We start from the raw sequence: 26,553 nt of genomic DNA, 5'->3' as shown, positions 1-26,553 counted from the left end.
ACCAAGAGTTAAATACTTTGACAAGCTGCACAACCTATTTGACTCACTTTTGGATCAGGTATACACACCTAACATTGTGGGACATGAGGCTGATGACAATAGTGAGTCGGTTAATCTTCACCGTCCGGTAAACACTAATGCTGTTGACTATTTGACTCGAGATACCTCTCCTGACATTGACAAGGAGTGCCCTTTGGTGCATCCCTTGGAGGAAAATGTGTAATTGAAAGCTATTTTGAGAAAGGTGGCTGAGGTACAGGAGCTGCCACTGGGGACTTGGTGCCACAGTCCTCCATGGCCAGCTGCCAAACTGCCTACCTATGTTCTTCTGGATTTTTGGGACATCCGCGCTTATCTAATGGACGTGTCATTCAATATCTCCCATTTGTTTGATAAGAAGGCTGACTGCTCTTGAACTGTTCATGGAACAGCAGGCTATAGCTTGTTCCCTAGTGTTGGCTGCTCTCCCCTCCAATTTAATAGGGAGAGCCACAGTTTTGTGAGGTACTCAGCCTCAGCCCTCACAGCCCATACAGCAGCTGAACCAATTCCTGCTCCACTGCAGGGGGCACGGTAGGTGCAGGGATTGTCACAGCCACAGCAGTCTTTTTCCATATTCACCTCCCTTGCTTTAGCTTGCTCCCAAAGGAGCGCGTGCAGCTGGTTGGAGAAAGGGTGTTTTGGCGACACTTCATCTGTGCTGTTATTTTACTCCTTGATCTCTTAGCTCCACTGTTCCACTGACCCACTTTGTGAATGCTTTCTGACGCGGAGCCCCATATAAAGCAGATGGCAGGCTCTCTTAACTACGATAGGTGGGGTGGCACAAAGTCCCAAGGATACAATGTGTTGATAGCACTACAGTTACAGCTATCTTACCATCCAGCAGGTGGACATGCAAGCCCATGTTATTTGTTTGCAATAGCATCCTTGGCATTCTTGGAGTGTCATAGGTATTGACCATGTGGCAGGCTTCCTGCAGCCTTATCCTTGGGCAGCTGTAGGTTAATACACAGTAGTGGTCTAGTCAAACTGTAGCATACTTGTGGGTTGTAAGCCGGCTGTGAGAGGCGCCTGCTTGCTGTGCAGATCACCTCTCCTTTGACTCAGCTTGGGCCTGGAAACCTCCAAATTTTAAAAATCTGCAAATGGTCAGAGGGAGAGAGGCACAACGAGAACCATCAAAATAGCCACATCCACTGCAGTCCCTCTTTCTAAGCAACTATCCCTTTAAGATGTATGACTGCATGTTGTGAATCTTTTGTCTAAACATAACTCGTTAGAGTGGTGATGATCTACGGTTTGTAAAATCATAGCCAAAAGTGTCCATTATGAACAGAGTTTGTGCCCATGAATATCGAGATGGGAATCTCGATGCCACAAAATATTATGACTAGAATATCAGGGTCAAAATATTGAAAGGTAAATAAATTGAGATTTGCTATGCCTAACTCCACATATATGTACCTTGACAATATGTATATCTTTATAGTGCCTAGACATAGATATAGAGTTAAGAATATTAAATCTATGCTTTCTCTATAATCACTGATATTTTGTCTTTTGATAATCTGTCCACGTCATTAAAGTACCACAATATTCCTATGCTCGATATTTTGTAATTCAATCGAAAAAAAGGTGCTTTTCAGCTGAAATGGTGACCTTTATCAATAGTTTAAAACAGTGGCCTATTTTGGATAGAATGTGGACTGGAACACTGTTGCTGTTTCCACTTTTTTTATCAGGTTTTGTTGATCCTCCAATTGCCAATGATTTATTCCATCCAGCTGTTATTAAATGTTAAAAATCATGAAGGCAGCTGTTTGTCAAAAGCTAGTTCTTAAATGTAAATACATAAATGTAATACAGTTTGTGATGTCTTAGGCCCTGATTTAGACTTTGACGATTGGGTTGCTACATCACCCCGGTGACAGATATCCCGTCCGCCGAAATGTAAATTCCATTATATCCTATGGGATTTATATTTCAGTGGACGGGATATCAGTCACTGTTGGGATGGAGTAACCCATTCACCAAGATCTACATCAGGCCCCAATTGTCTTGGGGCTGCAATTCACTAAATTTGCATGCTTTGCGACTGCAAAAATACAGATCACAGTGTAGAAAAAACATTGCAAGGTGCGTTGTGTAATGAGTGACCTTTTCTCCTTTGCAATTTCCCTTGCCATGCATCAGTTCATTCCAAACATGCAAACTGTTGCTCTGTTACTGTCTTACTGATGGTAAGGCATTTACGAAGTGGAAGCAGTCCAACGTAGAAAGCTGTTTCCTAGTGAGAAGTGGTTCCCGACATTAGTAGAAGCTGGACTACTACATGCCCCCACCAGTGCCATTCACTATAAAATGAAATATTGGTATTCAGTCTATGCAAATGCAACAGTGGAAGTCTTTTGTCCGTTGCAGGACCCCATCCCTACACTTATAGGCATTCACATTGAGCCGCAAGAGGACTCCTGCCTCAAAATTGTTAATGATACAAAAAAGTGATGGACGAAATGCTTGAATTACTCTGAGCCTCTAGTAATTACTCAAGCCACTTCCCAGCTCATCCTTATTTTGCACACCATGCCACCTCTGTTTAACCCAGCTATATGGAAAACAGTCTTGACCCTATTCCAATAGCAACAGTCCAGTGCAAACTGCCAAGCCAGGTATTCCCTGACCCGGAACAAAAAACAACCCAGGAATGATTTAATCTTAGCTAGGGCTCATCGGCCAGGAATAGCTTGACAACAGTGAAAGTGTACATGAGACCCACGTCTGAGCATACCAGTTTCCCTTAGGGTGACACTCTAAAGTATGCAAAAAATTGATGATGGTATGCTTAGAATAATCTCAGTCACTGGTAATTACTCAGAGTTGCATCCCATTCCACCGCTATTTTGCAGACCATGCCACCTCAGTTTGGACCCAGCTATATGCAAATCAGTCTTGAACTTGCTCCAATGGGAGCAGCCCAGTCTGAACTACCAAGCCAGATCTTCCCTGAACTGGAACACAAGCAACTCAGGACTGGTTTCACCCTAAAATTGTTAATGAAGCAGAGCATTTGCTAATACAGGTTAATGGGGATTTTTGATGCAACTAATTTGTATATAAGACACAGGGCCAAGAGGTAGGGTTTAAAATCAGGCCCCAAGTTGTAACTGTGGAACCAGGCAATCGGATTCTGTTCCATGTCGGCTATATGACAACATTGTGTGATCAGGGACAAATGAGCCTGGGCCGGATTTAGAGTCTGCTGATGTCTTACTCCATCGCAAATATGACGGATATCTCCTGTGCCTTATTACAGGTGTAGGTGGATTTTATGCACTTTTAATAAGGCGTATGGGATATCTGTCACTTTGTGACAGAGTAAGTTTTCCACAAAAAACTAAATCAGGGCCTTTCTCTTACTCAAGGTTTATCAGACAAAACGTGGAATAATGAGAAAGAAATGTAACGCTGATTTTATAGGATCCTTCTCTCCTGCATGGAAGCCCCAAGGAACCATTCATTTTATGGCATTGCAGGAGGCGCGTTTACTCATGAACTCATCCTGAGCTGTTTCCGCCTAGCACGTGCTGTGTTCTTTTGGCTCAGAGAGCTACATTCCAGTTTACAGAAGATGATGTACCTCTTTTCACACAAGTCTATTAGCGATGGAATTCCCTAAACACACAGCATCTGAAACTTAAATAATGGACCTTATTAGTCTTTCATGATGTTCTCGTGGACTGTTGTGTTGATTACAAGAAGCCTGATTTTTAAGCATAGTGAAATCTGTTCCTCTTCCTTCCCCTTTCACAAAATACACTCTTTTGTTGTCCTACAGATTCCGGTATATAAATTTAGATCAGACTCCTGAGCAACACATTTTACAAGTTTTTAATACTGTGTCAAAATAATTCTTGTTTAGCCACAGGCATAATTCCTAACCACTTACAGTGGGTTCTGCTTTAAATCAGTTTGCAAGAGCTGCTTCCAATCTGATTTATTTTGCAATATCTGTAATTAGAGTTCCTGTCAGGGTAAAGCAAAAGCGTGTTAGGAGTTGAGACAAGTGGGTGCATTACTTCGTCCCTGCCAAGTGCAACTAGGATCAGCCAAAAAGCTGTGTACAAGTGCTGACACAAAATGGATGTGCTTCCGGCCAGTTTAAATTTGCAGAAAAATGAAACATGAAGGAACACTTGTGCACTTTGCAAATTGCTAGTTGTAAACTTCCAGTGGGACTGAAACATTAAACTAGTTATTCACCATAGACATAGCCGTGAATTTAGAGTCTTCAAAGTTACAACAGATCAACAGTTTGGTTATTTCCCAGAGATCAGATAACAGTTCATTCTGTAACGCCTGGACCGATTCTGAATGTGCAGAGTTCATAACAGGTGTTTTAACAATTTTATTTCTTTAGGGGTCTTATGTTTTTTTTGTTCTGCTATGTCTGACCCAAGTGTGCTAGGCCTAACGAGTCTTGACTAAATAGACGAGCTTCTCTAAATTACGACTGTGATTGTTGGCCCACTAATAATACAACTGAGTCGACATTTCAGGATCTCCACAATCAGTATGTATCAGGAAAACATAATAAATTAAGCTGGGTATTGGTTGCATAATTGTTGGTCATTCCTGAAGTCTTTTTTAATATCATTATTCAGCAGGTGGATGAGCACTTTCTTTCGGTAAAAGCACAACCTAAAAATGAGTAAGCTTTTTTTAAACACAATAATTGATTCATCAAGTGTACAGATTTCAGCATTGATGTTGGTGCGATTCTTCCGGTTGGCACATGTAGCCTAATATGCCCCCAAAGGGAAACACAGTCCAAAGGGGGTAGTGGTTCAACAGGATAGGCATACCAGCACACTTGTCTAAATTGGATTGATGCCTTTCAGGGGCGGCTGTAAAACACACGAAGTGCCTGAGCCACACTTACTTAAAGCAATAACTGCAGACACGTTTCAAGACCAGGACAGAAGTCCCTGGTCTCTCATCAGAGATTTTATTCTTTGTGTCAGGCTGTTTCAGGGGCGGCTGGCATGGCTCACAGGTGGGGGGATAGCACAAGAGGGGTCGTGGGGGAATCGCACCGGGGGGTCGTGAGGGAAACGCATGGGGTGGTCGTGCATGGATAAATTAAATCACAAATAAATAATTTAAAATAAATTTACCTTGCCGCCGGCCGGGTCCTGCATCTCTGCTTCTGCTCTCCTCGAGCACATTGAGGAACAGGGAGCAGGCCCCACTAGCTAATCACAATGCTGCACTGCAGCGTTGTGATTAGAGAGCACCCAGGCTCCTCCTGGCCATCACAACGCTGCTGCAGCGTTTTTATTACTTTTGATCGTCCTGGTTTGACGCTCAACCAAGGAATGGGGGCCTGGGTTTGTTCTCTGCAGGCTGCATGGAGAAGGTCAAAGTGCGCCTTACTGGTTTGGGCGGCCCGAGAGGGCCGACCAAAAAGTCACTGCGCACTTGAGTGGGCAAACCACTCCGCCCTGCCCTACTCAAAGAGCAGAGCATCCCGCCCACTCACCCGCCCGCAAAGCAGCAGGAAGCAGCCTAAAATTACAATAACGCTAAGTTATTTTCATTTTAGGTTTCTTCCTCCCACTGCTTAAAAGCAGTGGTGAGATGCTCCTCTGCCATAGCGGAGGAGCCGCCCCTGATGCCTTTATCACTCAGCAAAAATACTTCTTTGAAATCTAGATATCTTTGCAAATTCATTTGAATAATTTTTCGCTTTAATTTCCCTATGTCCATAGAAAAACCTTGACAACTTATTTTTTAATAATGTATGTATGCATGAGAGTGCGCAAGCTTCAATGAGTTTCTTTACACAAGTAAATTATACATTGGTTTGTGGTATGCTGAATTTAAAAGGAGTCTTTACCCCTGACAAAGGCCGTTTGACCATTAAAAGCAAATAAAATTGGCGATAAGATGCTAACCTACAGATTTTTGACAAAGGAGTTTTTTTTTTTAAACTTCGTTTACACAGTGGCACCATCACACATTACAAGCTGAGCATTTAATAGTACAACAGTACACCATATGACCCTGCCAGAAGTCAACCATGATATAGGTGTTTTAATTATATCTGTGCATTACACTGTTTTTAATCTTGCCTGGGGACCTCACTAATAAAGACATCACTAGGGCAGATAACTAGGTAACCCTAAATTGATACACTACCACACGACTACAGTATCAAGAGCTCACATATAAGTTAAGCGTATCCAAATGAACAGTAATTGTGTCTGAAGGACACAATGATGAAGTATGCCACAAAGATTACATGGGTGAGAATCAATTTAAAGACAGTTTGTGGTTTTCAGTAGGGGTTCATTTGCATATTGAATCAGAGTATCCAATTTGCTTTCACCATTTTCTTGCTGCCTATATGTTATTGGTACTTGTCACAATAACAAAACTGAACACACCAGCTCACAAACTTAACATTCTATTTAATTGTCTATCTATATATATATATATAATTTTCATATATTTCTTAACTTAATATATATTAATTATGATGTTAATCCTCCCCTTTACACTGTCAGGGCCTTTGAATGTTTGACAGGGTTGGTTGCAAGTTCTGTCCTGTGTTAATATTTCTGAATTCATTTTATTTTAAGTTACCATTTAAATGAAATTAAAATATAAAATACAGTTGAATGTGTAAATATAAAATATTCCTTATTATAATTAACATTAAGAAAAAACATTTAAAAAAATTCTAACATTGAAATATTGAATAATACATTTCTATTAAAATATGATTTAAATGTAATGTAATTTTCGTTTGTTCCTAAATGTGTTTAGTGCTACTGTTATTTCCTGCCTACATCGATTTTTATGTAAGTGTTTTTAAGTGCCAATGGTTGGCAATGTGATCTGCTTGACTTAGTCTAACGTGTGGCTGAAGTCATTTTATTCTGTCTTGTCAGTAGTAATGCTACAGTAGATGTTGGGTGTATTTTGTGAATTGAAATTGTCTTATTCACTTAGGGTGTGTGTTTGTATGGGTATGCCCCCACCTTAACATCTTCTTTGATTTGCCTCATTTTCCTGCCAGTTCCCCTAGCCCCTCTCAAATTTGCTACTAAAACCTCTGCCTCCAGTTACAGAGATCTTCGCACCTGTGATGGCAATCTCCGTACAGAAAAGATAGAATAGGAAGAGGAGGAGATCTCTGACAGTTTGAGAATTGCATTTTGGAGTATTTTATTTATTTATTTAATTTATTTGATTTATATAGCGCGTTATAACCCAGGGGTCTCTAAGCGCTTTGTCAGGATCGGACATCGAGTACAGTGGAACACAGCTAGTCATAAAATTACAGGCCACCCCACGCTTGCTGAAAAAGTACTGTTTTCAATTTCTTTCGGAAGGACAGTAAATTGGTTTCCTTCCGCAATTCCATTGGCAACTTATTCCAAGCTGCAGGGAGCGTATAGGAAAAAAGCACGACCACCCACTGTGGCCAATCTGCAACGTGGCTGAGTGAGAAGGGTGGCATCTGCAGATCGAAGTGCCCTAGCTGGCCTATAGGGGGTTAGCCGAGATTTCATTTAAATTGGCGCCTTACCATAAAGGGCTTTGTGTACAATGCATAGCATCTTGAACATTACCCTCTGCTTAACTGGCAACCAGTGCAGTTCTCGCATGAGGGGAGATGCATGGGTATTCCTTGACGTTTTAAAAATAAGCCTGGCCGCGTCGTTCATGACCACTTGCATTTTATTCAGGAGTTTTTGTGGCAGCCCTATATATAGCGAATTGCCATAGTCCAGCCTGGCTAAGATCGTGGCAGAAACCGCATGCCTCAGGGTGGAAAAAGACAACAGCGGGGAAACTTTCCTGAGTTGTCGAAGGAGGCCGACACAGGTCCCCACAACCGCCGTAACTTGTTTCTGCATGGACAGCTTGCCATCCACATGGATGCCCAGGCTTTTGACCACGGCCGCAGGTTCCGGCGGTGACCCTAGTTCTCTTGGCCAGAATTGGTCATTCCATGGGTTGCCCGCGATGGTAATAGGCAATACCTCAGTCTTATCCGGGTTGATCTTTAGCGAATTCATGGACATCCAATTGGCTGTGTACTTCAAGATGTTTTGCAATCTTGCGAAAGCACCCGGACCATCATCCAGTTGGATCACGATCTGGGTGTCGTCCGCATAATTGTACACCTGGCAGTCCATCTGGTTAAGCAGTCTAATCAGAGGCTGTAGATAGATGTTAAAAAGGAGGGGTGACAGGGCAGACCCTTGTGGCACTCCGCAGGTGATCGATGTAGTGGTGTAGAGAAGATCACCAAGCTGCACTTTCTGTGACCTCCCTTGGAGGAAAGAGGAAAACCAGGTATGTGCCGTGCCCTGAATGCCGAAGTCCATCAACCGCGACAATAGTTGTTTATGAGTACATAGATTAGTACTGCTTTACATACTCCAAAATGGCTTTTGTGAATAGGGTCCCAATTTTTTCAAGGTAGATGCAGTATATAATTTGACATTCCACAATGTGGTAGTGCTCTCAATCTCCTTATAATCATTGAAACTGTTGCTCTCCACTTATTGGTAAACTCCATCCTATATGAACTGTCAAGCCTGTACGTGCATTGAATGCTTTTTTCCAAATTTAAGTATACTACAAAACAAAAGGCTTTGTCTGAATTTCCTGTCCTCTGCCTCCAGTTACAGAGATCTCCGCACCTGTGATGGCAATCTCCGTACAGAAAAGATAGAATAGGAAGAGGAGGAGATCCCTGCCAGTTTGAGAATTGCATTTAGGAGTACATAGATTAGTACTGCTTTACATACTCCAAAATGGCTTTTGTGAATAGGGTCCCAATTTTTTCAAAGTAGATGCAGAATATACTTTGACATTCAACAATGTGGTAGTGCTCTCAATCTCCTTATAATCATTGAAACTGTTGCTCTCCACTTATTGGTAAACTCCATCCTATGTGAACTGTCAAGCCTGTACGTGCTTTGAATGCTTTTTCCAAATTTAAGTATACTACAAAACAAAAGGCTTTGTCTGAATTTCCTGTCCTCTAGCTGTTTAAGGATAGCTTCATGTCTGTTTTGAATCTCGCCAGTTTTACGCTATCAATCAAATATGCGTAAACAGTTTTAGATGAAATTGAAAGTATTTAGGCTTCTTTAGTTTCACCTGAGTGATGGCCTCTCAGTTTTATAAGATGTTTCAGTATCTTAGAATAGTGGCCTTGCCAGATTAGGAAGAGTTGATCTCTTTACAAATCCTGAGGGTATTGGTAAAAGGGACCTTACTTGGGCCACTGAGTTTTTTTTAAAGAATGCAACATAGTGAAAGAGAAGGAAACGAGCTGTGTAAGCCCATGTGCACAAGTATGTCATACTGAAAACCGTACCTATCACAGAGCCTTATCTTCTAGGGCAGAAAAGCATACACAATCGTTTTCTCTTGATGAGGTTCAGGCTTGACCTATTCCACTACTTACTTCCACAGCCTGACAGTTCTCACAGAGGTCAGTGCCTCATGCCCTGTGGCTGTGATGGAGAATCTCCTCAGGACATGATGTATTTTTTGATGTTCTGCACGTTTTATGCTGTTCCCAGAAGGTTATTTATTATTCCTATCTTTAAAAAAATTGACTTTATGAAGGGGAAACCAGCTTCTACTTTTTTACATTTCTAGTGATACCGTTTTGTACACTCTCAATTTTTAACGGTTCGCCATCAGACAAAGGACAAGTTGTAAATAATATCTGTATTGTAATTTATGTGTTTTATGTGTGTAGCTCAATTGAGAAGCGCACTACATGTGTATGAAGGTGCAAGTCCATAAGTTGGAAGAAGAACTAACACTGATTTCTTTTTGTAAATTATACTTTACATTTCACTCTCCTACCCACATTTTTCAAGCAAAGCCATTTGAGAGTATGAACCCAACAGAGACTCAACACAGATATTCAGCAACCAGTCTGTTACCAAACGTTGCCTTATCTTGTTGCAAATAATTATTTGGCCGCTATTTAGTAATACTTAGTTGTTTTATAGGATTTGTACAGATCTATATGTCAGTTTTTACTTTGGATTTAATCTAACCAGTCACAGCTACTGAAATACAAGATGCTCTTGCAATATTAGACCAGCTGTCAATCGCTGTCAACTTTAAGTTACAGACGTTCAGGACCGCCTGCATGCTTTACCACATGTTGGAGCGTATTTCTAAACAGGCACTGTCTGGAACACCAGAGCGGGTATACTGTTCTAAATGGCGCCTCTTGGCGGCAGGTAGCACGGAACGTCCATATGTTCATCGAGTGCTCTGTGCTTGAAGAATTTCCGGACAGCATGTTTCGACTGGTACGGCACAGCTAGGGTTCGAAATATGATTTAACAGCAAAGAAATACTATTGGGTCATAAGACAAGGTCGGACAATAGCCTTAGCTTCCTGTTTTCAATCATAATAGTGTGTGCACGCCTACGCATTGCTCGGGCTTGTATAGATCCATTACCACCTAGAATAACAGAATTTTGGACTTCGCTTCAATAAATCTATGAAGGTGAAATGGCAGTCGCCTAGGCCAGGGGACCCGATCAGTTAAAAAGCTACACTTACATTGGCTTTAGGGAGGTGTGACGGCTTGTCTTTATCATAACAGGGGATCCACAGATTTAACCAAGGTTTCTTATAAACAAGCATTAATCTCTGTATCGTGTTCTTTTCTCTCCTGTTATTTTGGATTACTTCATATGTTTGCTTCCTACATTGTCTAGTTGTACGATGATGTTTCTTAACGTATGGCAATAATGTAGATTTATTGTAATGCTTGCTCTGACCCCCGGGCGTGAAAAAATCCAATAAAATACATATATATATATATATATATATATTTTTTTTTTAAAGGATTTAATTTAACCTCTGTCATTTGCATTCCCATGAGCAGCTTGGAAAGGCAAGGCAAATGTACTCACGTCTGAAGGACTGGGCTAATTTAAGGCCCAGCGGTGCCAGGGAACATTACCTGAAACCTTTGTGGGATACCTGTTCCGGCGTACAAATGACAGAGACACGGGACACTTCCTTCGGCGTCAAAGATCAGCGTTTATTTACTGCAGGGACACAGAAATCGCTAGAAGTACAACATAGTGTAGGTTCAGAGAGTCTGCTTCGAATTGCAAAAGTGGATCGCTCCTTTTATACACATTTTCGCCATTGCACAACATAACGAACAAAAGGTTACAACTCAGTTCCGACAGTAAACTTCAAAAGGATCGCATTCATGTTTTCAGAAGCCCGGAACATAATTACAGTAACATGTCGGTTCCCAACTGTAAAAGTACGCTATCCCACCATTAGGAGCATTCCATTCTAGTTGTAAACAACCTAAGAGAAGGGACAGAAAAAGGTGCAGGAAAAACAAAGACAGACAACAGATTGAAAAGAGTGTGGCGGCAATATCGGAAGCGTGATCACAGGATCAAAGGATTTGAGCCTAACGTATGCAAGGCTGAAACAATAGACCGGCACGGCAAGATGAGCCTCGAGCGGAGCCATCTGCTTCTGCCGTGTCATTTCCCTAGTCATAAAGGCACACTCAAAGGAATATGCATCTTCCGCAAGAGCTTGGGAATCCCAGGGTCATCAAGCGGACATTGTCAAGTCAAGTCAAGTCAAGAGATTTATATAGCGCGCTACATACCCAGAGGGTCTCAAGGTGCTTGAAGAAAGGTGGGGAGTTACTTGTCGAATATCCACGTTTTAAGTTGCTTTCTGAATGCTAGATGGTTCTGAGTGAGGCGGAGGTGAGTGGGAAGTGAGTTCCAGGTTTTAGCTGCGAGGTAGGAGAAGGATCTACCTCCCATGGTGGTTTTGTTGATGCGAGGAACAGTGGCAAGGGCTTGGTTGGAGGATCGTAGCTGGCGGGAGGGGGTGTAGAAGGACAGTCGTGTGTTGAGGCATTCGGGTGCAATGTCATAAAGTGCTTTGTGTGCGTGGGTTAGGAGGCGGAAAGTAATCCTCTTATTGACGGGGAGCCAGTGGAGGTTTTTCAGGTGATCAGAGATGTGTTCTTTACGCGGGATGTCTAATATGAGCCTGGCTGAAGCGTTCTGGATGCGTTGGAGTTTTTTCTGGAGTTTTGCGGTGGTACCGGCGTATAGGGTGTTTCCGTAGTCCAGGCGGCTTGTGACCAGTGCGTGGGTGACCGTTTTTCTAGTTTCGGTGGGGATCCAGCGAAATGTTTTTTTGAGCATGCGAAGAATGTTGAAGCAAGATGAAGAAACGGCGTTGACTTGTCTGTTCATCGAGAGTGAGGAATCCAGGATGACGCCCAGGTTCCGTGCGTGGTCCGTCGGGATGGGTGCTTTTCCAAGGGCCTCTGGCCACCAAGAGTCATCCCAGGCGGAGGGGGAGGTGCCTAGGATGAGGACTTCTGTTTTGTCTGAGTTCAGTTTCAGACGGCTGTGCTTCATCCATTCGGCTACTTCTTTCATTCCTTCGTGCAGGTTGGTTTTGGCAGTGGTAGGGTCTCTGGTGAGTGATAGGATCAGTTGAGTGTCATCGGCGTAGGAGATGATGTTGAGGTTGTGTTGGCGTGCGATGACCGCGAGGGGGCTCATGTATACGTTGAAGAGGGTGGGGCTGAGTGAGGATCCTTGTGGTACGCCGCAGATGACTTCAGTGGCCTCTGACTTGAATGGTGGAAGGCGGACTCTCTGGGTTCTTCCGGTGAGGAACGAGGTGATCCATTCCAGTGCTTTTCCTTGGATTCCGACGTTTCTGAGGCGCTGTAAAAGGGTGCTATGACAGACTGTGTCGAAGGCTGCGGAGAGGTCGAGGAGGATGAGGGCGACTGTGTCTCCATTGTCCAGTAGAGTTCGAATGTCGTCTGTTGCTGCGATGAGGGCGGTTTCAGTACTGTGTTTGGCTCGGAAGCCGGACTGTGAGGAGTCGAGGGATTTGTTGGTTTCGAGGAAGGCGGCGAGCTGGTTGTTGACCGCTTTCTCGATGACTTTGGCCGGGAATGGAAGGATCGAGATAGGGCGGTAATTTTTGAGTTCGGTGGGGTCAGCTGTGGGTTTCTTCAGGAGGGCGCTGAGTTCGGCATGTTTCCAACTTTCCGGGAAGGTTGCGGAGTTGAGGGAGCAGTTGATGACGTCTCGGAGGTGCGGTGCTATAATGGAATCTGCTTTGTTAAAGATGTGGTGAGGGCATGGGCCTGTGGGGGATCCTGAGTGGATAGAGTTCATCAGACGGATGGTGTCCTCAGTGGAGATTGGGTTCCAGTCATTGAGGGTGTTCAAGGGGGGTGGGGGTCCTGCAGAGGGTTGGGAGGGTTGGTCTTCGGGTCGGTTGTCGAAGCTGTTGTGGATGTCTGCAATTTTGTTGTGGAAGAATGAGGCTAGGGAGTCGCAGAGGGCTTGAGAGGGGGTGATGTCGTTGGAGTTGGCTGAGGGGCTGGTAAATTCCTTGACGATGTTGAATAATTCCTTGCTGTTGTGGGCCTTGCTATCTAGTCGGTCCTTGAAAGCGGCTTTCTTGGCATTCCTGATCAGTTGGTGGTGTATGCGGGTGGCGTTTTTGAAGGCGTCCTTGGTGCTGGTGTTTGGGTCTTTTTTCCAGGCCTTCTCAAGGGAGCGACAGAGTTTCTTGGATTTCTTAAGATCATCGTTGAACCAGGATGCCTTCTTGCTGCCTAGTTTGATATGTCGTTTTTTCAGTGGTGCTAGGATGTCGGCGCTGTTGGATAACCATTGGGTGAGGTTAGTGGCTGCTTGTTCGGGGTTTGAGGAGTGGACAGGGGGGTTTTGAAGAAGCGATGAGGAGATCTGGTCGATGGTGATTTTGTTCCAGTTTCTACGCAGAGTGGGTTGAGGATGGTTGTTGGTAGGGGTCTTGTTGTAGGTAAAGTGAACGCAGCTGTGGTCCGTCCAATGGAGAGTTGTGGTGTGGCTGAAGGAGACATGTTTGCTGGAGGTGAAGATAGGGTCGAGTGTGTGACCTGCGATGTGGGTGGGGGTAGTGACAAGTTGTTTAAGTCCGAGGTTGGCGAGGTTGTCCAAAAGGGTGGTGGTGTTGCGGTCGTTGTACTTTTCAAGGTGAAAGTTGAGGTCTCCCAAAAGGATGTAATCCTCGGAGGGGAGCGCGTGTGGAGTGATGAAGTCCGTGATGTCTTCACTAAATTGTGCGCGGGGTCCTGGTGGCCTGTAGAGGAGGGTGCCTCTGAGAGTGGTCTTGGGGTCGATGTGGATCTGGAAGTGAAGGTGTTCGGTGTTGGCGAGATTGACGTCTGAGCTGGTTGAGATGCGGATGGATTTCTTATGGGCGATAGCGATGCCTCCTCCTGTTTGGCCGGTACGGTCCTTGCGAATGATCTTATAGCCTTCCGGGATGGCAATGGTGATGTCTGGGGCTGATGTGGCGTTCATCCATGTTTCTGTTAGGAAGGCGACGTCCGGAGAGATGGTGTCTAGTAGATTCCAGAGGTCGATGGTGTGCCTGTGGACCGAGCGGGTGTTGAGCAGGATGCATTGTAGGTGGTTGGGGTCGGATATCTGTTGTGTGTTCGTAGATGAGGAGTTGTTCTTGGTGCCGTCGAACTTGCAGGAGTAGCAGGAGAAGGGTCCATGGAGGTGTCCGGGAGCGGCTTGGACGCAGTTGGGGAGTCGGCCGGGGTTAAGGGCTAGGAGGGTGGAGGCGTCGTAAGTAATGCGGGAGGGCTGGGCATTGCGAGGACCAGGGGCTCTGGCGCTGGGCGCGGTCCAGGCGCGGACGGGCGTAGACGTGCTTACCTTTGGCGCACCTTCGGCGCAACTAGGGCGCGATCGCTGCGCGTGAACGCTGCGCGCGGGTGTGACTGTCATAAGCGGATAGTGGGGGGGGCAGAGCGAGGGAGGGGCGGCTGGGAGGCGGGAGGCGGGCTGGATGTGCTGCTTCAGGCACAACAAACAAAATGGTGGGGAAAAACGAAACTGAGCCTGGGCGAGGTTGGGGCACAGGGAGGAGGGACGCTGAGGGCAAAGGTACCGGCACAAACAGAAAATACTTCTTCAATCCCCAAGCACACACCAATACAATCTGCGCGCTAGCTGCAAATGCAGAACCAGGATTACAGAAGACACGAAGTGCACGCTAGCAGAATGTGATGTAAAGTTCCAAAAGTGCACGTTTTCAAGGCGCCAGCAATGGCAAGCAAAACAAAGCGGCAGAAGCAGGCAGGCGAATAGCGCTACGATACCGGTTTTCGGCTCAGCAAAGCGCTATGGCAGTCAGGCAGGGGCAATTGGAGCGACCGCTTCCTACGGAGTAGGAGAGGTCACAGGGGATCAGCAGGCAGGCGAGCCTTCTCAGTCCGTGTGAGGGAGGGGCGGCTGGGAGGCGGGAGGCGGGCTGGATGTGCTGCTTCAGGCACAACAAACAAAATGGTGGGGAAAAACGAAACTGAGCCTGGGCGAGGTTGGGGCACAGGGAGGAGGGACGCTGAGGGCAAAGGTACCGGCACAAACAGAAAATACTTCTTCAATCCCCAAGCACACACCAATACAATCTGCGCGCTAGCTGCAAATGCAAATACGTGAGGGCAAGAAACAAAATGGATGCCATATCTAAAATGGAACCCGAAGGTTCAGATGAAAAACCCGTAAATAAGACGAACCCTTCCAAGTAGCGTAGCGAAAATACGTACATCTACTAATCTCGTCATTTACGGTTCATAGATACCAAACTCATCCATCTACGAACAAGCCCAAAACGTCATTCCGATTCTTACGGAACCTCACGTCTTCTAGTCAGTGTAAGGTTTTTTAAACACCCCAGGCGCCATTCACAAAGATTTTGCTATGAGTAGATGTAAGTTACTCTTGTCATACTTCTACCTTAGCCTGGATTATTTCAGGAGTAAGCCTGAAGTATTCCAGGTTTATTTCAAGGTTCAATTTATTAAAGTAAATGTTCGGATGCCTCTGAATACTTCTTGGCCTAGATTCAATTCACTAACAGGGTGGGGATTAGATCCTATAAGTAGCTTGTTACCCTACCCCCTTGCTTGAGAAGCATATTTCCAGCATACATCACCCAAAACAATGTTCTGCATAATGTGACCAAAGTGCTCAGCCTGTGCTATGTAGAACTACAAATTGAAAAGAACAGGGAAATAGGCATGAACTGAAGAGAATAGACACATCTGGTGCCACAATACATAAAGTGCCCCACAGATGCATAGGGCATGTGTGTCCGCTTTCTGCTCCCCTAGGGTGCTTAGGTATCTTAGAAATCTTAGAAGAGGCCACAGTTGTTTGGGCAATCCCTTCTGTAATACAGATAATGCTGGTACAATGGTAAGGTGGCTTTCAAACCTGGCCCCCCATGTTCCAAAATCGATAGCTCTATACTGGAACCAGTTAGTTGAACATTTCTTCACACATGACAAATATATCCAGTGATGGATTATTAGAGGTGGCGAGGTTGCAGTGTCAATACAAAGGAGGGGTCTGGTTAGTAGAAAAATGTATTTGGTAGAAAGTTGGAGCAGATGCATGCTGAAGTCTGGTTAAAATTCAGTCTGAATACAACCGAAAGGTTATTAGGCTGCCGCAGTGTGAAATTAGTTAGCAGTAGGTTGTATAGTTTTGTAAAGCAACACCGTTGTCTCTAGAGGAAGATTGGGTTTGTACTGTTCATTTTCTCTTCTGACTAATGTTGAATAACAGTATGCTTCAAAGAAGAATGATGTACCCTACAGGTACAATTTTACAGCCTGTGTTTAAATACAATAACCTGTTCTAAAACCCTTCAAAGACATTTGATGAAATTACTATAATAAAAATATTGAAAACAAGCAGTTACCCTCTTTTTAACCACCACACACATCTTTTTCTTTGTATTTACGCAGGTATTCATTACAATGGTGTTCGTGGCATTTGCACTCTCTACTATTTTAAGAATACTTATACCACTATCCATATGCATTTTGTTTTAATTCTGTCTGTTTAGTTTCAAGTCTTAATTAATCTCCTTAAACGTGCTGTCTTTTATATAACAGGCAGAATTCTTAATCGCTTTTCCAAAGACATTGGCCACCTCGATGACTTGCTACCATTTACGTTTTTGGACGTCATACAGGTAATGTACATATTTGTTACGTAAGAAGATTGTTTTTCTCTTCTGGCCAGCCAGTATCACCTTGTGTCAGTAGTTCTTGTGCAAAGCAATATAATTAAACCTATTCGACAAAACATTGTGGAGGCCCAGCCAAGCAGCTTTCATATTTTTTTTTTAAAGGGTGTGCTTGCAATTTCAAATACAATCGAAAGTTACTTTGAGTCATAATTGAAGGTGTAGGAGCGGCGGTGTACAAGGTGTGATAATCGTGTCAAGTTTTTGTGATTGCAGCAGTTACATGCCTCGCTGAGTTGTTGTTAGTTTGCCTCCTAGGAATCTGGCAAGCACTTTGCCTGGTTACGAAATTCTCCCACTTAACAGACGGAGACAGCTTGCATGGAACGATAGAAGAGATGAACCTGACTCTGTGTGTGTGTGTGTGTGTGTGTGTGTGTGGGTGTATTCGTGTGTGTGTATATAAGATGCAGGTGTTATTGTTTGTCGCAAACATATGTGATCCATAATAATAGACTGAACATATTCCTCTTGTAATGTAAAATAGTTGATAGTATAAGTATATATATATATATATATATATATATATATATATATATATATATATATATATATATATATATATATATATATATATATATATATATATATATATATATATGTGTGTGTGTGTGTGTGTCGACGAGGGTCATTTTTGAAGAAGAAAAGTACTCGAAGTGTTAATATGGTAGATGATGCATTTATTACTTGGTTACAGTGACAACACCGCACAGAATACACAAGGCACAAAAACTGTCAAACAGGATGGACATTGGAATACTGTTGGAGACAACGGAAACTAAAAATTAAGAAAAGGTTTTAAACAACAGTTATTTATTTTGTTTACAAACCAAAGCCACGGCCTCCCAAAACTGACACACATGTCATGTCCGTGCAAGCGTCTGGTTGTCACCTCCCAGCAGAAATGTACATGCATGATCTGGTAGGCCTCTGAGTCAGGCAAAAAAGGCCTCTATCTAACAACAAGGAACTGCTCTAATAGTGGAACAATATTTTCAAAGACCCACAAGCGAAGTACTCAGCTGTTGTACTGATGAGATAGCTTCAAAAATGCTACTTGGAATCGGGTTTTGTTGCCAATTTTAAGAAAAGTTTGTCTGGCACCCCCACTTGAATCCCCTTGTGCAAGTGCCCATTCGAAAAAATGTGTGAAGGTCTGAAAGTACCTCACATACCTCACGTACCTCACGTATGCACCACCAAAGGAGCTGCTGGTAGGTTCTCACCAGTATGCTCACGTCTTTATCATCATCGGTAACTTTCAAGACCAAAATATGTGTGAAAAATGTGTGAAACAAGTTAAACCTAGTGATGTGTAGAAAGACACATCACACCCGTTAGTCATGTGCTATCCCACTATGACCCCATTTTGAAAAGAAAGAATTGTGTCGCTTTAATCGGACTTGTTTTCGTTTGCCACCCTTCGAGGTACTGGAGGGCGATGGGATGTTCTTTTCCACCATTTAAACGGAGACAACTGGGCCGCTTGTCCTGTCTCGACAGCCTACGCGCCTGACTCTAAAATGGCGGCCCGCGAGGACTCCTCCTGACCGGAGCCTCACCTGAGCCACCTGCCACCCCTCCCGAGGCACTGGCTGCTGCGGAAATGCACACCATGGGGCGAGGGGATGCCCTCTCCTCCACCTAGGCAGAGGCACCTGGTCTTCTTGCCCTGCTTCGACCACCACCTACACACCTGACCTCAAAATGGTGGCCTACGAGGACTCCTCCTGAACGAAGCCTCCCCCAAGCACCATTCCCACGGTGCTAGCTTCTGAGGGGTCATCTGTTATGCAGAGACTGGATGTCTGCAAATACCCAGGCGGAATCCACTTGGGCTGCAGGACCTTCAGTATCCATCTCCCCCGAGGCTGACCTCAAAATTGGTGGAGCGTGAGGTCTCCCCCTGACCGGAGCCTCACCTCGGTCGTCAGGACTGTCCTACTGGAACCTCATGGTTCGCCACCCCGGCGCCTGCCCGGAAAGGACGAACCTCAAGGACTCCCCGGCCCGAGCTCACCAGCTACATCGCCACACAGGACTTTCCGGACTCTGCCGCCCAGGATCAGCCTCCCCCTGTCAAATTAAGCCCCCAGCACCTCAAGCCTAGCCAAGTGACCCCACGGCCAGGAAACTCCAGATACAATGCCCCACAGGATTCCAAATCACATGTTCAGATGAGTCACCCCCCCCTGACGGCCTGACGCCAGCCCTCCCGCGCCACCCAAGCTCTATACCGCAGCTAAATCAGGCACCTCCCCTACACTACCACCATGATGGCCCGGGACCTGCCGCCCCCTCCTCCACCAGTCCCACTCACTCACCTGAAACCTCACAGCCGGAACTCCTTCACCATAATTCCCCCCCCCCACTCCTCTCTACAAAACTGAGACGCACTTTCAAGCAGAAACTCATCCGCAAACATAAAGAAAACCTAATCATAGACATCTACCACATGGCCTCCAATGGACCGATGAAGATGGACCTGATATTCCACACCGAGAGACCGGAATACTGGGTCTCCACGATCAGAACGCGACTGTTTATTACCAAAACAACTTTCACTCGCCATAGCTGCAAATTAACCACGATACTTCCATTCAGATCAGTTGGCAGAGGCTATACAACCGTGACCATCTACACCAATGGCACAGTCCTCATCCAAGCTAACAATGAGAACCTGGAAGCTTTTGACTCCTTATTTCCCGGTCAGCCCTCCCAACCCTACTTCACCACGCCCCAACCCCTTCACTGACCACTCCCATAGCTAACAGAGAAGACCTCGATACTCTCTTCCGTGATCCCACCACTGCCCGACATGCTCCCCCCCACATCTCAACCCCCGCGCACGGCCAACCACCCTCAACAGGAAACTCCAATCTCACCCCCTACCCCTCCTCCCAACCACCACACCTCCCCCGCCACTGCCTCCCACCGCCCCCTATAACAATCACGTCCCCGACAACCGGCAGCCCCCGACCAACGAGCCCCCTCCCCACGAGTCTCATCCCAGCTCTCAAACCCCCCTGTCCCTCTCCCTACCCCTCCCCCGTCCTATATCCTGATCCCTATCCCCCAACCTATCCTCTCGAACCATAACATGCTCGACGCCACCCCTGATGCCCACAACCCCACCCTTGATTCCATAGCAAAGCGGCTTGCGGCCCTTGAAAACCAGGTTGATACTATCACCCAAGGCTTAATGGAAATCCTCTCCAACCTTGGTACAACCTGTAAACCCCCGAAATTCCCTCCCTGGACCCCCCTCTTCGCCAACGCTAACATCACCCAGGGGGCCACAGAACTCGCTAGTTCCCAGCCTATCCATCCCCCCACAGGGTCCAGGGTTCCGGTCCTCAAAAATCCGAAACAACCAGAGCCCCCTGCCCCAGGCCCATGACCTCTATTCCATCTACCACCCCATCAGGCACAAAACACCCGAGCTCCAGGCCGCTTAGATCAGAAGCGCCTATGTCAGACAGTGAAGCAGCCATACTAGCCGCTACATACGACTCTCCCAACGCAGATTAACCTAAATCCAAAATCCAAGTAATCACAGGTCACTGGAAAGACCTACCCAACTTCAAACCACAGAGATTCCCAGTCCTCAACGCCATACCTAGAGAAATTAAAGACAGAACTGCCAGCAATCAGGAGAAATTCACCAACTGCCTCCTAATCAACTGCAGATCGGCTTCACTACACGCAACGGACTTAGCGGAAGCTATCCTCACTCACGACATTGACGTTGCGTTCCTCACGGAGACCTGTTTAAATAAGACATCTCCTCCCTGACCCTGCCTAGACATGCTGGTACCACCTGGCTTCTCCCTCATTTCCAAAGACAGGATAGAGCAACGAGGAGGTGGGGTTGCTATCATCCACAAGGACAGCTGGAGCATCACTGAAACCTCCTCCTTTGAGTACGATTCATTTGAATGTCTATCCGCCATCATCAAGACCAAAGACAACGATTCTCTACTGTGTCCGACTCTATCACTCCCCGAGAAGAAACAATGAGTTTGGAAAACAACTATCCGACCTGATAACATAAGACGCACTCAGCGATTCCAAAAACTTAATTCTTGGTGATCTGAATCTCCGATGCAACGAGACTCATAATCCTCTAATCAGATCGCTATCCAGCCTCCTTGATGATAACAACCTTACCCAACACTGTACGGAAGAGACTCACTACAAAGGAGCCACATTGGATGCCATCATTGCACAAAAGAATTCAATCACGGTCAACCACATACTTCCCGTTGACTGGTCAGACCATCATATGATCTTATTTCATATCAATCACCCCATCATCTCTCTCAAACCCCCGCAAGACCCCCCTAAATGGTCGAGAAACCTCTCCCAAGTACCCCTAGATATCCTGGAAGATCAGTTAAGTTCACTTCTTCCGGACAACAATTCACACCTCTCGACCAATGATCTCACCGACCACTATAATTCTGAGCTAGTCTCCATTCTCGACAAACTAGCGCCTCTAAAGCTCAAAAGAAGCAGATCCACTCCATCCAGAACCTGGTTCAACGCTGACCTCAACGCGGAAAGAAGAAACCTTAGAGCCAAAGAAAGAAAGTGGAGAAATAACCCAACCGCCATTCTTCGCCTCCAGCTAAAATCAGCCCGCAGGAAGTACAACAACCATATCAAAAACAAGAAATCCAGCTTCTTCCGCGAGGCACTGGTTAAAGCCAAAAACAGACCGAAGGAGCTCTACAATATAATCAGACAACAAACATCCAAGCCTCTGTCCACACCACTACAGGCCTCCAAAGATCTATGCGATAACTTCGCCAACTTCTTCAACGATAAGGTCCTAAAAATCGAACTATCCCTTGACATCAACAACTCACACCTCAAAAAGAGCAGCTCGGCTATCCCACAGGCCCTCCCCTCCGGCCCCTCTCTCCCCCCCTGGCTTAGCTTTCGCTCCGTCCTGGAAACAGAGATTATCTTGTTGATCTCAACCTCCAAACCATGAGCCCACATCTCGGACCCCATCCCTCCCTTACTAATTAAAAAAATGAAGCTCACTTTAGCACCTATCTGGGGCAAAATCATAAACAGCTCCTTAAAAAGCGGAACTGTCCCTGATTGTCTAAAAATGGAGCAAGTCACCCCTCTGCTGAAAAAACCTGGTCTTGACTCAACTGTCTTAAACAATTTCAGACCGATATCTAACCTCCCTTTGCTCTCTAAAACACTTGAACGCTGCGTACTCCTGCAATTGACACAACATTTGGACAACACTAATCTCCTGGACCCCCTCCATTCTGACTTCAGAAAAGGCCGCAGCACAGAAACCGCGATGCTGAACATCATTGATGATATTCATGGATCTCTCGACGCAGACAAATGCTGCCTCCTCATTCTCCTCGATCTCTCCGCAGCTTTCGACACGGTGGACCATAAGCTCCTCATCAAGGCTCTTCAAGAAAGAGCTGGCCTCGGCGAGGTAGTTCTCAAGTGGTTTTCCTCCTTTTTACATAACCGCACGCAAATAATAAAAATCAAGAACTTCACCTCAGAAACCCAGCTAGTCAACAAGGGTGTCCCCCAAGGCTCAGTGCTCTCTCCTCAGCTCTTGAACATTTATATGGAACCGCTTGCCAAGCTACTCAGGAAAGCCAACATCCGCTTCCACCTCTACGCGGATGACACGCAGATTTATCTGGAAACCTCCTCTCTTAATGACATCCACAGACTAAATGACGTCCTTAATGATGTCCAAGAATGGCTGACAAATAATCATCTGAAACTCAATCCCGACAAGACCGAGACACTCCTCATCTCGAACAAAGAAGACAACCCTCAAATCACCGAGTGGCTAAAGTCAATCGATGCGCTCAAAGAGAATCTCACGCTAGCTGACTACGTAAAATCTCTTGGCTTTACCCTAGACCCCAAACTTACCTTGACAAATCACATAAAGAACTCAGCGAAAAGTGCATTCTTTAACTTCAGACTTTTGAACAAAATCAAACCCTACATTCCCAACAAGGACCTCAAATTAGCCACGCAATCTCTAGTACTATCAAGACTGGATTATGGGAACTCAATCCTAACAGGCATCCCAAAATCACACCTGGCACCACTGAAAACAACACTACATGCGGCAGCAAGAATGATCACCGGCTTCAAAAAATCTGACCACATCTCCCCGGCACTCAAAGAACTCAAGTGGCTCCCAGCTGAAATGCGTAGTACCTTCAGAACGGCTTGCCTAACCCATAAAGCCCTCCATACCGGCAAACCTGAATACTTGCAAACAAGCTCAAAAAAGCAGGTCAAGTCAGAAATCTGAGAAGCTCTAACTCCCTGCTGCTCATCCTACCCAAAACCAGAAAGAAGAAAACTGCGGACTGCTCTTTCACAGGAAACGCCCCCAAGATATGGAACTCCATCCCCCCGCACATCAGAACCATACCGTCCTATGTGGAATTCAAGATCCAACTTAAATCCTTGTTCCTTTTCTCGTTTCCTAAGCTGTGGTTAATTCGGATCAGCAAGCATCCCCAGAAGTATGTGGCAACGCTGAATCCTGCTACCTACTCCTTCTATATTGTCATTCGTTGACTGCTATTACTTTTTATATGTCATGTTGTTCATTTGTCAGTCTCTAACTGTAAAGCGCTCTGTTACCTTCGGGTCTTGATAGCGCTATAGAAAACTTCTAAACAAAAAACACACAATCTTGCAAACCACTTCTGTTTAGGGAAGGCCAACATGCTTCATTGCCAAAGTACCTTACGGCAATTTCGTCAGGGCTCGGGTCAGTCTTTTCCATAATGAGCCAAGTGGGTGCCCTCAATGATCCTACCGGCAACCCACCCGGTGGGGATGTGTTTGTTCTCTGCAACAAATATATCACACCACCCTTGCGCACATCCGCTGTTGCTGCTAGTCAACCCGTATGCCTCCTGTGTCTGGTTCAAACTCCGGGGAAAATAAAGGCCTCTCCCTGGAATTATAAATCCTCAAAAATGTGTATGCTTCTATCACCGCTGTATGTCATCATCCCAAGAAATGGACAGTAGCCTCATGCCACTACAGAGGGTATGCTTAGGGCACCCTCCAAGCTCATAGAAAATGTTCTGGGCCTCGGCTTAACCATGGTGAAGTCCAGACATCAGCACACGTGCTAGATTGATGTACAGGCTGGGCCAAACAAAAAGTCAGGATACCAATTTGACAGGCAGTAGGGCTTTGATGGCAGGGATGCAAGCCTATATACCTCGCATCGGACCATTGACCCTATGTAGAGTTTAGCTAATGTGAAATATTGGTGACCATGCAGCCAATGTCCCACCCACCTTATTAAGAGAAGGCCTTTATGCACTATAATTGCGGCAAACAGAACATCTGCTATTTTTTGGGCAGAAAACCCACACCAGCAAAACTCTAAAAAAAGCTCATAGTGACCAACAAGGAAATGCTAATGACAGCAAGGTTCCAAGATCCTTGTTTACCTTCTTTTTCTTTTTGTGGTTCACCTGCTTTATCTGTGGATAGAAACCTGTTGAAGGATTTAAGGGCCTTTGTAGGATGTCGGGCGGACCGCCACTGACAGGCCGTCGGTGGTGGCCCGCTCGACAGCCAGGGTGTCGGTACGACCGCCAGATTATGATTCTGGCAGTTGGAGAGATTTGGGTGGGGGAAAGACCGCTGCCACCAACAGGCTCAAGGAACCGATCAGTGCAACAGCCAGAACCTAATCCCTACAATGTAGGCAGTGCCTGTGGATTCATCGCTGTAGGGATTAGGGTGTCAGTTTCCGACAGACTTTCCATGGCGGTCTGACCACCATGAAAAGGTTGTTTGAAAGGGACTTTGGTGGCCCCTTGCAGAGCACCCTTCCGCCGTAGGCCTCTGCGATGTAGCTTGGAGGGCATCTGTGGTGCCCCCCAAACATCCATGCACCTTGAACCAGGTACCACATGGTGCCTGGCACACGGTGCAGGGATGTTTAAAAAAGTCCCTTTTCCTCTTGTGACTTCTGCTGGGGCCCTTTTCCGGGTAGCTGCAATAGGTAAAGGGATGTTCACGACTGACTGCACGGCTGTCGCATCATGTTCTGGAGGGTGGGACTTATCGGAAGGTACCACTCCCCTGCGATGGTGGTTGGATGCTCGTCAGACCACCATCTTAATTAGGCCCTAAGTTTGGATAGGAGTGGGGAACTATTGCCCTGTGTCCTACAGCACATCAGCTGCCCCCAGATAGGTCTTTGGACCAATCAGTATTTATATAGCGCAGCACGTTCACCCCCTAAGGGTATCTGTTCGCTGAGGGCGCAGTGTCTCCGTCGGAAAGCCAGGTCTTGAGTTTTTTTTCTGAAGTACACCAGAGATGAGTCAGTACGGAGGTGGAGGGGCAGATCGTTCCAGGTCTTGGCAGCGATGAAGGAGAAGGGGTGACCCCGCTGCGGCTGCGATGGCTGCAGGGGGTGTGTGTGTGTGAAGTTGTTTTGGAGGTAGGTGGAAAATCAGTCAATGGTTGATGTATGATGGTCCTTGATCCTGTAGGGCCCTGTATGCTTGTGTGAGGATCTTGAACTGGCATGTCTTCTGAATGAGGAGCCAGTGGAGGTTCTGAGGTGAGGGGTGATGCCAGTCCATTTGGGGACATCCAGGATGGCTCTGGCTTCTGTTTTCTGAAGTATTTTGAGGAGCTGGGTGGAGATTCTGGCATAGTGAGCGTTGTCATAGTCGAGGCAGCTGGTAACATGGACCTGCGTGACGGTCTTTCTGGTGTTGATAGAGATCCATTTGAAGACTATTTAGAGGGTATGGAGGTGAGTGTGTTGACATATTTCATGGTGAGTTGGCTGTCAATGTTTTATTTAAAAGTGAGTAAAATGACTGTGCATTCAAGAACTCAAAATATTTATAAGTAGAAGCATCCTGGAATTACCTCTCATTCTTTGTTTCTTCTGTATAGCCATTTAGTACATGACTGAAGTTTCTTGCTATAGACTTGCTTGCTTTATTTTAGCCGCTCGGCTAGATCGTTTTCCTTCTGTGGTCCCTTGTTTGTCAAAGAAGCAAGACACTGATGTTGCCTTTCATAAAGAGCTCATTTTTTGTCCTACCAGAAATTCAGAATGATGAATTACACACTTGTTTGAAGAAGGGATGGCTTTCCAAAAAGGACGCTATTTCCTCACCTCGACCGTGAACCACACAACCCGAAGGACGCGTCTTCCGAGCTTGATGCATTCCCACAACCATTTAAACTGTGAAGCACCCTCTGAAAATATTTGCAGGTCATATTTCCGGCCCCGGGGCGGGAACCTGCCCTAGCCCTGGTCTATTGCTTTATTGACATCTAGCCTCATGCCAACCTCCATTTCATAGGAA

General features: G+C 45.6%; 1 protein-coding gene across 2 annotated transcripts in view; it reads left to right on the top strand.

Moving 5' to 3' along the window:
- Nucleotides 1-26,553, top strand: part of ABCC4 (ATP binding cassette subfamily C member 4 (PEL blood group)) — a 1,668,368-nt gene that overhangs the window by 1,078,235 nt on the left and 563,580 nt on the right. For both annotated transcript variants that reach the window (XM_086934802.1, XM_086934803.1), the window contains exon 20: nucleotides 17,043-17,122. In XM_086934802.1, the coding sequence (XP_086790928.1) occupies nucleotides 17,043-17,122 (80 nt within the window). The remainder of the gene's footprint in view (nucleotides 1-17,042; nucleotides 17,123-26,553) is intronic.

Source organism: Lissotriton vulgaris, chromosome 8 (genome assembly GCF_964263255.1).
Source record: "Lissotriton vulgaris chromosome 8, aLisVul1.2, whole genome shotgun sequence".
NCBI classification, from domain to species: domain Eukaryota; kingdom Metazoa; phylum Chordata; class Amphibia; order Caudata; family Salamandridae; genus Lissotriton; species Lissotriton vulgaris.
The sequence above is the reverse complement of the archived record's forward strand: the minus strand, read 5'-3'. Positions and strand labels throughout refer to the sequence as shown.